This window comes from Nicotiana sylvestris, chromosome 9, assembly GCF_000393655.2.
Source record: "Nicotiana sylvestris chromosome 9, ASM39365v2, whole genome shotgun sequence".
Classification (NCBI taxonomy): Eukaryota; Viridiplantae; Streptophyta; class Magnoliopsida; order Solanales; family Solanaceae; genus Nicotiana; species Nicotiana sylvestris.
Window position 1 is genome coordinate 90,985,275 of NC_091065.1, and position 13,710 is coordinate 90,998,984.

Genomic DNA, 13,710 nt, shown 5'->3' on the forward strand with positions numbered 1-13,710 from the left:
GATTGCTCCATTGAAATCCTGGATGTTTATATGCCATTGGACTTCAAAAAGGGTAAGATTTGTAGTCGATAACATTGACTTGTTCATCATTTTGATGGATTGCTTGGCATTCATGGTTTAGATGATTTCCTCCACACATGTCACAAACTTCAGACTGGCTTGGTTGTTGTGTATTCACCTAAAAAGATTCAAACTTTTGTGCCAAAGAAATAATTTGTTGTGTTTGTGTATTTAAAGCATCTTCCTGATTTACTGTAGCAGCCTTCTTGATAATTATACGCTCAGATGGCCATTGGATGGCATTCTCAGAAATTTCATTCAACAATTATAATGCTTCCTCTGTTGTTTTTCCCATTACTGAACCTCCTGCAGCTGCATCTATCACATTTGTAGAAGAGGTTTTTAGCCCGTGATAAAAAATATACAACTACATATGTTTAGGAATATCGTGGTGTGGACATTTTCTTAACATTGCTTTTAACCTTTCTCAAGCTTGATAAACTAACTCTGTGTCAGTATGCAAGAAATTAGATATGTCTTGTCTTAACTTTGTGGTTTAAGCAGGGGAAAAGTATTTATTTAAAAATTTCTGAGTCATTTGGTCCCATGTGGCAATTGATCCTTTAAGCAAACTTCGCAACCAAGTCTTAGCATCTCCTTTTAGAGAAAAAGGAAATAGCCTTAACTTAATTACTTCAGGGGATAATCCATTATACTTAGCAGTTTCAACTAGTTCTAGAAAATCAAATAGATGACTATGTGGATCTTCACTTGAATCTCCAGTAAAGATACAAGATTGTTGGATCGTTTGAATCAGGCCGGTCCTGATTTCAAAGTTGTTGGTTGCCAACGGGGGCTTCCTCACACTAGATTCATAGTTGAAGTGGTTAGGTGTGACGACCCGGCCAGACGTCTCATGAGTTACCACTCCATTTTCCCCATTTTAGCTTCTTTACGCTTCGTTATCCGTGTTTTATGGGATCGAGATGATTAGTTCGAGTTCAGAGAGGATTTGGTAAGAAATGAGACACTTAGTCTCTTTTAAGAAGGCTTAAGTTGGAAAAAGTCAACCGGATATTGACTTATGTGTTAGAGGGTTCGGATATGAGTTATGATGGTTCGGTTAGCTTCGGGAGGTGATTTGTGACTTAGGAGAGTGATCGGAAGTGGTTTTAGAGGTACGGTGTAGAATTAGGCTTGAATTGGCGAAGTTAGTATTTTGGTGAATTCCAGTTGATAGGTGAGATTTTGATCCGAGGGTTGGAATGGAATTCCGAGGGTTTCTGTAGCTACGTTATGTCATTTTGGATTTGTCTGCAAAATTTGAGGTCATTCGGACGTGGTTTGGTTGGTTTTTTTTTATCAAAAATGGAATTTGGAAGTTCTTGAGATTCATAGGCTTGAATTCTATGTGATTTGATGATTTTGGGGTTAGTCGAGGTGTTTTGATGATTGGAACGAGGTTGAATAATGTTTAGGATGCGTTGGTGCTTTTGGTTGAGGTCCCGGGGGCCTCGGGTGTGTTTCGGGTGAGTTTTGAGCGAGTACGGACACTCCAGAACTTAGAAAAATGGAGGGAGCAGCAGTTTTGGCGCGGACCGCGCTCCTTTTCGCGCTGGGCGCGCTGGCCTAGTGATGGCCGCGTCAAAGTGGCCGCGGCCACGGTCGTGAAGACTGCAGGTTAGTGGTCCTACTTCGGAAGCTCATATCTTTTGATACACAAGAAATTTTGAGGTGATTCAAAAACGAAAGTTGTAGCTATTCGTATCTGGTTTCCAGAAAGGTAAAGATATCGCAATTTAGACATATTTAGAGAAAGTTATGGCCAAAATACAAAAGCTTGTCCCTACAGAGCAAGACCTGCGCGGCCGCAGTCGTTTTTGCGCGGACCCCGCTGGTTTTGCGTGGACCGCGGTCATTTTTGTGTGGTCAGCGGTGTCGAAAGCCGAAGGGTACTCTATAAATATGAGATTTTGGGTTTTATTTGATATTTTGACCTAGAGAGCTCGGATATTGGCGATTTTTCGAAGGTTTTTCAAGAAATTGGTCGGGGTAAGTGATTCTAACTCAGATTTGGTTAGAGTACATGAATCTATCACTGAATTCATCATTTAATTCGTGATTTGAGATGGAATTTGGGAAGAAAATTGTGGAACCTTTCAAAAATGTAAAATGATGATTTGAAGGACCAAATGGTATCGGAATTGGATAATTTTGGTATAGTTAGACTCGTGAGGGTATGAGGATTCTGAAAATGTAAATTTTACCCGATTCCGAGACGTGGGCCCGGGGCTCGAGTTTTGCTAATTTCGAGATTTTTGATATTTTTCGAATGTTTTCGCTTGGGCTTTGTTCCTTTAACATATTGTGACGTATTCGTTCTGATTTTGGATAGATTCGACGCGCGTGGAGGCCAATACAAGGGCAAAGGCGTCGTGAGCTAGAGAATTAGCCAGTTCGAGGTGAGTAATGGTTGTAAATGATTTCCTGAGGGTTTGAAACCCCGGATTGCACATCGTAGTGCTATATTGAGGCAAGATATGCGCTGGATGATGAGCATGGGGTCTTTCACTACTGGGGATTATGACTTGGTCCATCCCGATTGATGACGTTACTGAATATGTGACTTAAATTCATTTGTTATCATCATGATTTGGGCTGATTGCCATATTTGGGCTTCTTGCCAACTATTTGAACCCTTCGGGGATTTTTATCACTGTTTCCTCACTACTTGACTTATTATTTGAACTCAGTCCTGTTGATATCTATTGTTTTACAAATTCAGCCACTTTTACTCAGATTTGAAACTTAAATGATATTTCTACATCATGTTTTGGGCTGAGAACTACTGTTTTACTAATGCCCAAGGGGCTTATGATGATTTCTGGACTGAGTGAGGCCGAGGGCCATATGTGAGGATATGCTGAGTGATATGAGGCCGATGACCTGAGATACTATTTATGCCATGCGGTGGCTTGAGTGATGTGAGGATATGCTGAGTGATGATGCCACGAGGTGGCTTGATATAGCGCTTGGGCCGTAAGGGGCCGCTCTGGAGTCTGCACACCCACAGTGAGTGCGGGTACCCATGTGATTTGAAACAGTGGTAACAATGACATTGTTTGATGAAAGTTGGTTAGGTAACAATGGCTGACCATTATGCAGAGTGATTGTGAGGTAGCCCGAGGGGCTGATACTGTACAGAGAGTGAGCCCGAGGGGCTGATACTATGCTGAGCGATTGATACTGTGCCCGAGGGGCGGATTTCTACTTGTTAATTACCTGTTTTTACTAGTTTTAAAAAGGAATATCATTTGATTTCTTCACTGATTTACTGCTTTAAGTGATTTTACTGCTTGATATGGAATTGCTTTGTGCCTTTACGTGTTTTCATATTTTCAGCCATTATTTGTAATTATTACTCACTGAGTCGGAGTACTCAAATTACTCCCTGCACCGTGTGTGCAGATTCAGGTATAGCAGAGTCCGCACCTGAGCGCTGATTCCTTTTAGGCTAGGCAGTGATTTGGAGTTACGAGGTAGCTGTTGACGTCCAGCCCCTTGTCTCTCTTATCCTCTATCATTTATATTTTCTTCAGACTGTTGTATCGGATTCCGTACTTTGTAGACCTATAGCAGATTCTGTAGTAGCTCATGATTTGTGACACCCCGATTTGGGCTGTGTCGGGATGGTTCCTGCTGTTATTATCATTAAATTCCACAATTTATGAGCATTATATTATATGTTATTACTGTTTATGATGATTAACTGTTTAAAAGAGGTTTCTGTTTTGGTCTAGCTGGCCTTGTCTTCACGAGAGGCGCCATCACGACCGGGTTCGGGGATTGGGTCGTGACAAGTTGCATAATCCCTTAGGATTCTATTTGCTGGTCTTGGCGCCACTTCATCAAATTGATCCTCTATTTGGACTGGTGGTGGTACTTCATGTGGGTTGATATTTTCTACTTCCTGATTCTCCATTTCTTTACAAGCTATTGTTTGAGAAGACGTTTGTCCTTTCCTGCACGATCAAAGAGATCTTTCAATTTCAGGATCGTAACTTGCCAACTCTTTTGTAGAAGAGCGGGTCATAAACTATTTGAAATTCATAAAGTAAAGAAAACTAGTTCCTAAAATGATAATAGCAATAAACAACAACAATAATAATAGTAATAATAACAACAATACTAAAAGATTGCAAAGATGATAAAAAAAAATAGGCGTTAAAGGGAAAAAAATATTAATACAATAATTTTATTATTTATAGATAATAGCAATATTATACCACACTTAAAATAAAATAGATATATAAAAATGACGCAGCAAGTAAACTATGACAAGAAAATATAATATTATTCAAAGTATTAGTATTAATACTCATAATAGTATCTAAAATTACAACGATAATATATAAAAGGGCAATTAATAGTGTGTGAGACTGTGAAAGTATTGATTATAGTATATTTGTTTTTTTTTGGTTAGTAAAGTACTGATAATAGTCTAATTGTATTAGATATACTAAGGGATTTAATAAAAATAGTTGGTAGTAATTATAATGAGAAGAAAAAAATATTATAATAAGTTCTCAATTAGTAATAAAATATTTAATCTGAAGTAGATGTATGCCAAACCCCGGCAACAGTGCCAAAAATTTGACGAGGCCAATGCGTATAAGATCTTGCTACTCGTACTCTGTCAAATTCTAGTATAGTTTATGATATCGTCCCACAAAAATTGGAGAATCTAGCTACAAACATATAATATTCTTACTACTATTTGAGAGAATCAAATTAATGAAATTTTGTTTGTTGAAAATTTAAATTGCTTAAGTTGAAATAAAATAACTTTCGGAAGATTTATATTTAAAGAGAGTTGGGAATCATTGAATTCACTCGATAGCGTGATAATAATAAAATCTTAGCTTCTACATGTATTTCTCTTAGTAATAACTGTTTATTGCTAATACAATTATATTTTGCTCACTAAGAAATAATCAATTAATAACACTCCGCGAGGTTATGTAAATCAATTGATATATGACTCGTGACGATTAAACTGAAATAATTTTCTTGCCTGAATTGTGCTAAAAGATAGCAAAAACCTCTTGCGATTATTTTTTACTAAAAATTAATAATCTCGCCAACTACAACTTCTCTGTGAGAATTAGAATGGAAGTAAGCAAGATTACATACTTGGAACGATAGCTTAAAACGAATTACTCTCACTCTATTATTTTACCCAATAGTTATCGTATATTAATTTTGCTTCGTAAGAATTACAAAATTGACATACAAGTAACTTTGGAGAATAAATAGATAGAAGTGATAATAATTAGTTAAAACTAATATTCCAGCACAATATCGAAATATAATTAGAACGTTTCAGGTCAAGCATGTAGTAAAATTGAGATTAGTATTATAACGATATCGAGCTTCATCGACTATCCCAACAACAGAGATTACTCCACTATGGAGTCTTTAAATCTCACGAAGAAAGATATTCTTAAAATACTATCAACACTCTTAGAAAATTCAAAAACTACAAGAGGAAAGAAAGAGATAAAGAAATAATTAAAGACCAAAGCTAGAGAAAAGTTGCTAATTAAGCACGTATGATCCCCCCTCCTTTCAACACAAATATGACATCTTTTTTATAGAAATCAAATCTCATATTGTGCCACGATACCTCGTGGTTTTTTTTCCATGATGTGTCGTGCTTCTATTGTCATGATGCCTCGTGGTCTCTTTTTATTCCTTTATTTGCTTTATCATGATATTTTTATTTCCTACAAAATACTATTAGAAAATACAGATAATTGACATATTATATATATATATATATATATATTATTTAAAATAATTTATTTTTAAGTAAATAATATAATAAATTATTAAGTAAATAATATATGAATATTTTATAGTCATCAAGCACCTTCAAATTCGCTTCCTTTTTCTCTACGTTTTGTTGCAACGGCTGGGCATCACCAGTGGTAGCGGTGACAACTCCCTATTTGTTTGGCATCGTGGTATTTTGTGTGAATTTCAGGTTAGTCCGGTGGCTTTGGGCGGCGAGCGAGACGTGCACGTGCAAACAGTGAAGAACGACCCGAGTATCAGCAAGGAACGACAGGAGTTGGACGTGAACGAGCTAGGTGGCCGCAATACCGTCGGGTATACCAAGACAATTCTCAGGTTATACTCACGGGAGTTGGAACCTCCCATTTGCCGGTTTCCCTCTATTGTGTTAGCAAAATTGCTGTCCTTTTAGTTCTTATTAGTTTAGTCACCGTATTAGTGCGCCTGTAGTGGCATCTTGTCTTATTCTAGTTTGGTCTGTTGTGTCTGTTAGTAATTCCCCCTAGTCCGCCGAAGTTATAGTGGATGTAGTTTGGGATGGTCGAGTGAGTTCATGTCCTCGGGGGGTGCGGGGGTTAGGGGGTGGGTTGGGAGGCAGGGGAAGTAAAGGGAACAAGGGTGCCCATCGGTTGAGAATTGGGTCATAGAATGTAGGTTCATTGATAGGTAAGTCTATAGAGTTGGCGAAGATACTTCAGAAGAAGAGGGTCAATATAGCGTGTGTCCAGGAGACAAGGTGGGCAGGGTCGAGTGCGAGGGATGCGGACGGGTATAAACTTTGGAACTCAGGAACCTAGAAGGGTAAGAATGGAGTGGATATTTTGGTAGATAAGGAACTTAGAGAGTCGGTGGTTGAGGTTAGACGAGTGATGATAGATTGATTATTAATAAGTTGGTGGTTGGACAGTGCACCTTAAATGTCTTTAGTGCATATGTGCCACATGCGGGACTAGATGAGGAGGTTAAACGATGTTTTTGGGAGGGGTTGGATGAGATTATACATCAGGTACCACCTACTGAGAAGTTATTCATAGGAGGGGATTTCAATGGCCATATTGGGTTGACCGCAAGTGTGTATGACAAAGTGCATGGAGGCTTCGATTTTGGGGAGAGGAACAGAGGGGGAACCTCGTTACTGGACTTCGCTAAGGCTTTTAGGTTGGTGGTTTCTAACTCTTGCTTTCCAAAGAGGGAGGAGCATTTGGTTACTTTTCAAAATGCGGTGGCGAAGACTCAGATTGACTATCTCCTACTCAGAAGGCGTGATAGAGGGTTGTGCAAGGATTGCAAGGCGATTCAAGGTGAGATACTCGTGACGCGACATAGGCTCTTGGTGATGGATGTTGGTATTATGGTGAAGAGGAGGAAAATGTCTTCTCGAGGAAGACCGAAAATCAGGTGGGGAGCCTTAACTAAGGACAAAGCCTAAGAGTTGGAGGGGCGGTGGTCAGCTATGGGAGCTTGGAAGAGCAGTGGTGACGCGAACACTATGTGGTCAAAGACAGTAAACTATATAAGGGAGGTTGCGAGAGAGGTGTTAGAGGTCTCGACGGGCGTCTCCGGCAGGCACAAAGGAAATTCGTGGTGGAATGAAGTGGTACAAGGTAAAGTGGAGGCGAAGAAGGAGGCATACCGTACGTTAGTGGGGATCATAGGTGAGGAGGAGAGGCGAGCGTGCATGGAGAGGTATAAGGTAGCTAGGAAGGAAGCGAAGCTGGCGGTCACGGAGGCTAAGACTGCGGCTTATAGTCATATGTACGAGGAACTAGGGGGAAAAGGAGGGGAGAAGAAGTTATTTAGGCTGGCCAAGCAGAGAGAGAGGAAAGCTCGAGATTTAGACTGAGTGAGATGCATTAAGGACGATGATGGTAGAGTATTGATGGAAGATTCCCAGATTAATAGGAGATGACAGACTTACTTTCAAAAACTTCTTAATGAAGTAGGGGATCGGGATATTATGCTCGGTGAATTGGAGCATTCCGAGAGTCACATTGACTCTGGGTACTACAGATGCATCAAGGTTGAGGAGGCTGTGAGAGCTATAAGTAAGATGAGTACGGCAAAGCGATCGGGCCTGACGAGATTCCGGTAGAATTTTGGAAGTGTGTGGGGAAAGCAGGTTTGGAGTGGTTGATTAGGTTGTTGAATGTTATTTTTAAGGCGAAGAGGATGTTGGATGAGTGGAGGTGGAGTATGGCGGTCCCACTGTATAAGAACAAGGGTGATATCCAGAGTTGTAACAATTATAGGGGTAGCAAATTATTTAGTCATACTATGAAAGTATGAGAAAGGGTGGTTGAAGCAAGGTTGAGGATGACAGTGTCCGTTTCTGACAACTAGATTGGTTTCATGTCGGGTCGTTCTACTACAGAAGTTATACATCTTGTTAGGAGGTTGGTTGAACAGTACAGAGATAGGAAGAAAGACCTGCACATGGTATTTATTGACCTTGAAAAAGCGTATGACAAGGTTCCTAGAGAAGTTCTCTGGAGAAGCTTGAAGGCAAAAGGCGTGTTGGTTCCCTACATTATGGCGATTAAGGACATATATGATAGGGCAAAGACTCGGGTTAGGATAGTAGGAGGCAACTTTGAGGATTTTCAGATTGTTATGGGGTTACACCAAGGTTCTGCGCTCAGTCCGTTCCTATTCGCCCTGGTGATGGATGCGTTAACACATCACATTCAAGGGGATGCGCCATGGTACATGCTATTCACTGATGACATAGTTTTGATTGATGAGTCGCGAACCGGTGTTAACGAGAGGCTGGAGGTTTGGAGACAAGCTCTTGAATTTAAGGGTTTCACGCTTAGCAGGACAAAGACGGAATACCTGGAGTGTAAGTTTAGCGCTGAGCAGAGGGAAGTGGGCGTGGATGTGAGGCTTGAATCACAGGTCATCCCGAGTAGAGACAGCTTCAAGTACCTTGGTTGGTTATCCGGGAGGGGGGGAGGGGGGATCGACGAGGATGTTACCCATCGTATTGGGGTAGGATGGATGAAGTGGAGGTTAGCATCTGGAGTATTGTGTGATAAGAGAGTGCCACTGATACTCAAAGGTAAGTTCTATAAAGCAGTGGTTAGGCCGGCCATGATGTATGGGGCTGAGTGTTGGTCGGTTAAGAAATCACATACCCAGAAGATGAAGGTAGCAGAAATGAGGATGTTGAGATGGATATGCAGGCATATTAGGATCGATATGATTAGGAATGATGATATTTGGGAGAAGGTGTGCGTGGCTCCCATTGATGACAAGATGCGAGAAGCAAGGCTCAGATAGTTCGGGCATGTTCAGAGGAGAAGCCCAGATGGTTCGGTAAGGAGGTGCGAACGGCTGGTTGTGGAGGGCACGAGAAGAGGTAGGGGGCGGCCTAAGAAGTATTAGGGAGAGGTGATTAGGCAGGATATGGCGAGTCTTCAGATTTCTGAGGACATGGCACTTGATAGGAACATGTGGAGGTCGAGTATTATGGTTGCAGGTTAGGAGGTAGTTGAGTCTTGTCTTATGCCATAACTTTGTGTGACTAGTTTGGTAGGGATACTATTTTGTTTTTGCTTTGTATCATTCTTCTTGATTTCATGTTATTCCTATTCTTCGTATTTTTTCATATTATATCTATGGTGTTACTAATATTGTCTTCTTTTGTCTTTTTGACTTCTTGAGCCGAGGGTCTTTCGGAAATAGCCTCTCCACTCCTTCGGAGTAGGGGTAAGGTCTACGTACACACTATCCTCCCCAGACCCCACTAGTGGGATTTCACTAGATCGTTGTTGTATCTCATATGGTTTTAAATACAAGTAATATTTAATATCTTAATGTTTAAATATTGCAAGATGATCATATGGTAATAGGCAAATTGGAGGTATGAAGAAGACTTTAGTGAGAGCACCAAAGCTGGTTCATTGCTTGTCAAATTTACAGCTTTAGTTTATAAGAAATGAAGAATATTAAAGTAATATAACAAACAAGTTGTAGGACTTCATTATATTACTGCTAGAATTCTCTGGTCTATAACTTAGTTTTTAATCCTAGGAATTCATGTGAGTTGGTGCCATATGTAGTTAAATTATGCTTAATCTTTCAATATTCTAAGGTTTCTATGTAGGGAACTCATTCGGTTAATTAGATGAACTGTAATTCAGAAAAAGAACTCATTCGGTTTATTGAATTTAAATTCAATAAATTTTGCATGCCTACACCTCCTTTCTCCTATTATTCAAGTTAAAAAATAAATAAAATTGTACATAATCATATTTAATCTATATCCAACTAGAAAAAATAAAGAAAAAGTACCCAAATTGTCAATCTATAAAGAATTTTAACGAAACTAACCCAAAACAAAATTTCTACCAAAAATGGGCCAAATGTCATTGTAATACAAAAAGTTTTCAACTAATGTAAGTTTCTCTTCACTCTTTTTTTAATTTTATATTTAACTCTAGGATGCTCTTTACTGGTAGATTACGACTTATAGGTTATTTTAAATGCTTGGGAATGAAAAGAGCCTTAATTCAAATAAATTTAAGTAAAAAAAGATAAACGAAAATAATAAATGCAAGTATTTTGATAATTCAACTTAGTAAAATAATTTAAAAAGTGAAGTAGATAAGCTAGAACTCTATTGGAAGTCATTGAAGCTTACTTAAGCTTGTGTTTGAAAATTCGAATTTTGGAAACTAAAATTTATTATGAGTTGGGTGTTGTTGGAATAGATTGGGTACATCTCAACAAGTTTGAAACTCAATTCTAAACGAATTGGTGGAGATTTGAGGTGGTTTGAATTCAAATTTGAGCCAAATTCAAAGTAAAAAAAAACGAACATAGAAGAATATGAGATGTGCATCACATATGTATCATATATGTATCCCCTATGTATCTCTTATATATCCATGCATACATCTATTTGAGATACATACCAAGAACATGTTTGATAGATGTGTCGCAGAGGAACCTTCTAAACTTGAATTTAACTACGATTTTTTATACCAAACTAATTCAAATCACATCCAATCTTCCTCAAATTTTATATATTGTCTCATCTATTTGTTCTTAATGAATTCCAACCATACCCTCAGAAAAAAAAACCTATTTTGTGCCTAGTTTTTTTCCAATATTATAATATTATTGGCAACGAATTTTGACTCCAAACTAGTCCCATTCAGCTTCAATCTTCCTCAAAGTTTGAATGTTACCTCATCTATGTATTTTTAACGAATTCTAATAATACCTATTGACATTGCCTAGGGTTTTTTTTTAATGTTGTAGATCATTAGTAAATATTTTGGCAATTTTTAGTAGCAGGACTAAAATGGCTAATTGTTACTCCTTTCGTTTTAATTTATGTGAATTCGTTTGACTGGGCGCAGAATTTAAGAAAAAAATAAAGATTTTTCTTATTAGCCATTTTAGTCCTGCTATAATAGCTTTGGAATTATTTCTTAGCAGCAGACCGAACTACACGTTATGGGGACAACCAACCCAGTAGCGGGCCCAAGATCCCAGCTCAAGACGACCAACGAGCTCAAAATTTCGAATCATTCAAATCAGGCTGCAAAATTCAAGCTATCATGAGTGACCAATCTTCACCTCGTCGTATCGTCACAATACAATACCAGGGCAATTCCTCCAAGTGCCACTCCCCCAAAAATCCCTACTCTAGAACTACATAAGGCCTGATCCTCGTTAAGCCCGAGGTATGTAAGCAATTCAAAGGCAAAATTTGGCCCAATATTCCCAAACTTTCCTAGATTCTTCCTCAACTCAATTATGCAACTCATAGTTTTCATGCCATTCTTGCAATGTATGCCTAAAGTCGGGACAAAATTGGGTTTGATTCAATTTCTTTGCCCAAAAACTCTTTCATCGTCTCATGTCAAAGAGGGGCAACTGTTGACGACCAATTTTGACTATCCTTTTTAAAATTAATTTATTCAGACTTAATAATATATAATAAATATTTTGAAAGAATTTTCTATTAATGAATATCTATTTTTAGATTAATTAAGTATTAAGTTTCAAAAATAATCACGTAGTACTGATAGTATGTAATTACAGATGTATTTACTATTATTGAAATAACTTTTGTATATACATTACGTAGGTGATATAATTAATTTGACAAATTTACTCCTTAATTTTTCGTGAATTAGGCTATTATGCTAATATTTTGAAAGTAGTGATATAATTCAAAATATGTGTTATTTATAGATAATTAATTAAGATAATTAGTAACATATGTAATAATTATAATTTTATCACATTTTTATTGAAATTGTTAAGTTTATTTAAATTAATTGAAAAAGGATTAAAAACTAAAAGGCTATAATTGAAATTCCTTAACTAAATACAAAATGGCTATTAGTTAAATAATATTTAGCCCAAATACCAAGGCCAATTCAGAATTGACCCAGTCCACATACCCCATCTCATTCCAAGTTGTCACTTCATGCCACTCCTTACGAACCAATAAGATCACGCCACGTCACTCTCTAATCCCACTCATAAAACAAACACAAGCAGTCTGAGTCGTTGATTCAAATCATCAACGGTCACAAATTATCCCTATTTTCCGTTTAATCTTAACCCAGTATTAGACATTATCTCAGCCGTTGGATCACATAGATCCAACGGTCATCACATTTTTCGGAATTGATTTTTCTTAATTATGTAACACCTCGATTTATCAGGGTCGTTGATCAAATGATCCAACGGCCCAGATCCCTTCCCTTGACTTTAACCTTACCCCCCCCCCCCAAAACCCTAAATCGTTTCTCTGATATTCAGCCACCTTTCTTTCCTCTTTTGTCTTCTTTTCTCTCAAATCGTCATGGCAAATCAGTGAACAAATCTTGCACAAATATATGCAAGGTCATGAAACCCCATCAAATCATCCCATTTGCCTTCATTATCCACGAATCCTACTGAATTTTCCTCATTTGTTCGCCAAATCAGAAACGCCAAGACCTGGCTCTTTAAAATCGAAGCACCGTTCCATTGTCCCTTCAAATCTACTTCCTTTGTTCCTAGGAAATAAAGCCAGTAAGCTTAGTTTTCCATTCTCGTTTGTTGAGATTCAAAATCCCTAATTCGAAACCCTAGACCTAACTGATGAGTTTTCATTTCATCTAGTTCCCTCATTCATTCTGCCAAATCGGAGCATGCATGTGCACGATTCAGAGTTCAGTATGAATATTTTGTACCTAGAGGTCAAACACAGTGACCTATGGGTTTTGGGGTCCTTTGCCCTCACCGATCGAGTGTTCTCCACTCAGGTAAACTCAAATATTGAATTCACACTTTGTCTGTTAATTTTCTTTCGATTTGCTCACATCATCAACTCATCATCACTTTTCACTATCCTAGTTTGAATACTGAAACCCTAGGGCCTTAAATGGCATTATAAAAGGAGGTCTTCAATGCTCTCACCTAACGAACGAACAAACATACACAAATACGAACACACACTAAACATACAAAAAGAAAACACTAAGAAATTAGGGTTTCTGGTCTTAGGTCTCTTACTGTTTTTCCTCTCTTTTGTCGAGTTCTTTTACTGCTCCAAGCTCGAAGGTTCTGGGATCTTGAGCAACAAAAAGAATTTGTTTGGTCTATTGCCCTTAAAAAGGTCAACATCTTTCTCTCCCTTCTTCTTTTTTTGTTTATCTCTTTTAATGATTTAGATATGTCGAGTTAAGTTTTGTAGATTATAATTATTCTGTAAGACATACTTGATATTTATGCTTTATTAGTTTGACGGCCTTTTATGGTCAGCTTGTTCTCTTGTGATTCTTTAAAGTGATAATCGATTAAGTCATTGATAATTTTTTATCTTTGTTCTGAGTTTTTCCTACAGAC

General features: G+C 38.1%; 2 protein-coding genes across 2 annotated transcripts; both read left to right on the forward strand.

Annotated features, from left to right (window-relative positions):
* Positions 1–296: 296 nt before the first annotated feature.
* LOC138877905 (uncharacterized) lies at positions 297–7,285 on the forward strand. Its single transcript, XM_070157549.1, has 2 exons — positions 297–398; positions 6,764–7,285. Exons 1-2 carry the CDS (start codon positions 297–299, stop codon positions 7,283–7,285), a joined length of 624 nt encoding a protein of 207 aa, XP_070013650.1.
* A 24-nt stretch (positions 7,286–7,309) lies between these two features.
* LOC138877906 (uncharacterized) lies at positions 7,310–7,699 on the forward strand. The gene has a single exon (XM_070157550.1). It carries the CDS (start codon positions 7,310–7,312, stop codon positions 7,697–7,699), a length of 390 nt encoding a protein of 129 aa, XP_070013651.1.
* Positions 7,700–13,710: the final 6,011 nt, after the last annotated feature.

What these genes read in the sequence shown, in the direction of transcription:
- LOC138877905 (XM_070157549.1), top strand. Translation starts at nt 297, where the DNA reads ATGGCATTCTCAGAAATTTCATTCAACAATTATAATGCTTCCTCTGTT. An exon ending in CTATCACATTTGTAGAAGAG is followed by an intron (nt 399 to 6,763) that starts GTTTTTAGCCCG and finishes GTGGTTGGACAG; the next exon opens with TGCACCTTAAATGTCTTTAG.
- LOC138877906 (XM_070157550.1), top strand. Translation starts at nt 7,310, where the DNA reads ATGGGAGCTTGGAAGAGCAGTGGTGACGCGAACACTATGTGGTCAAAG.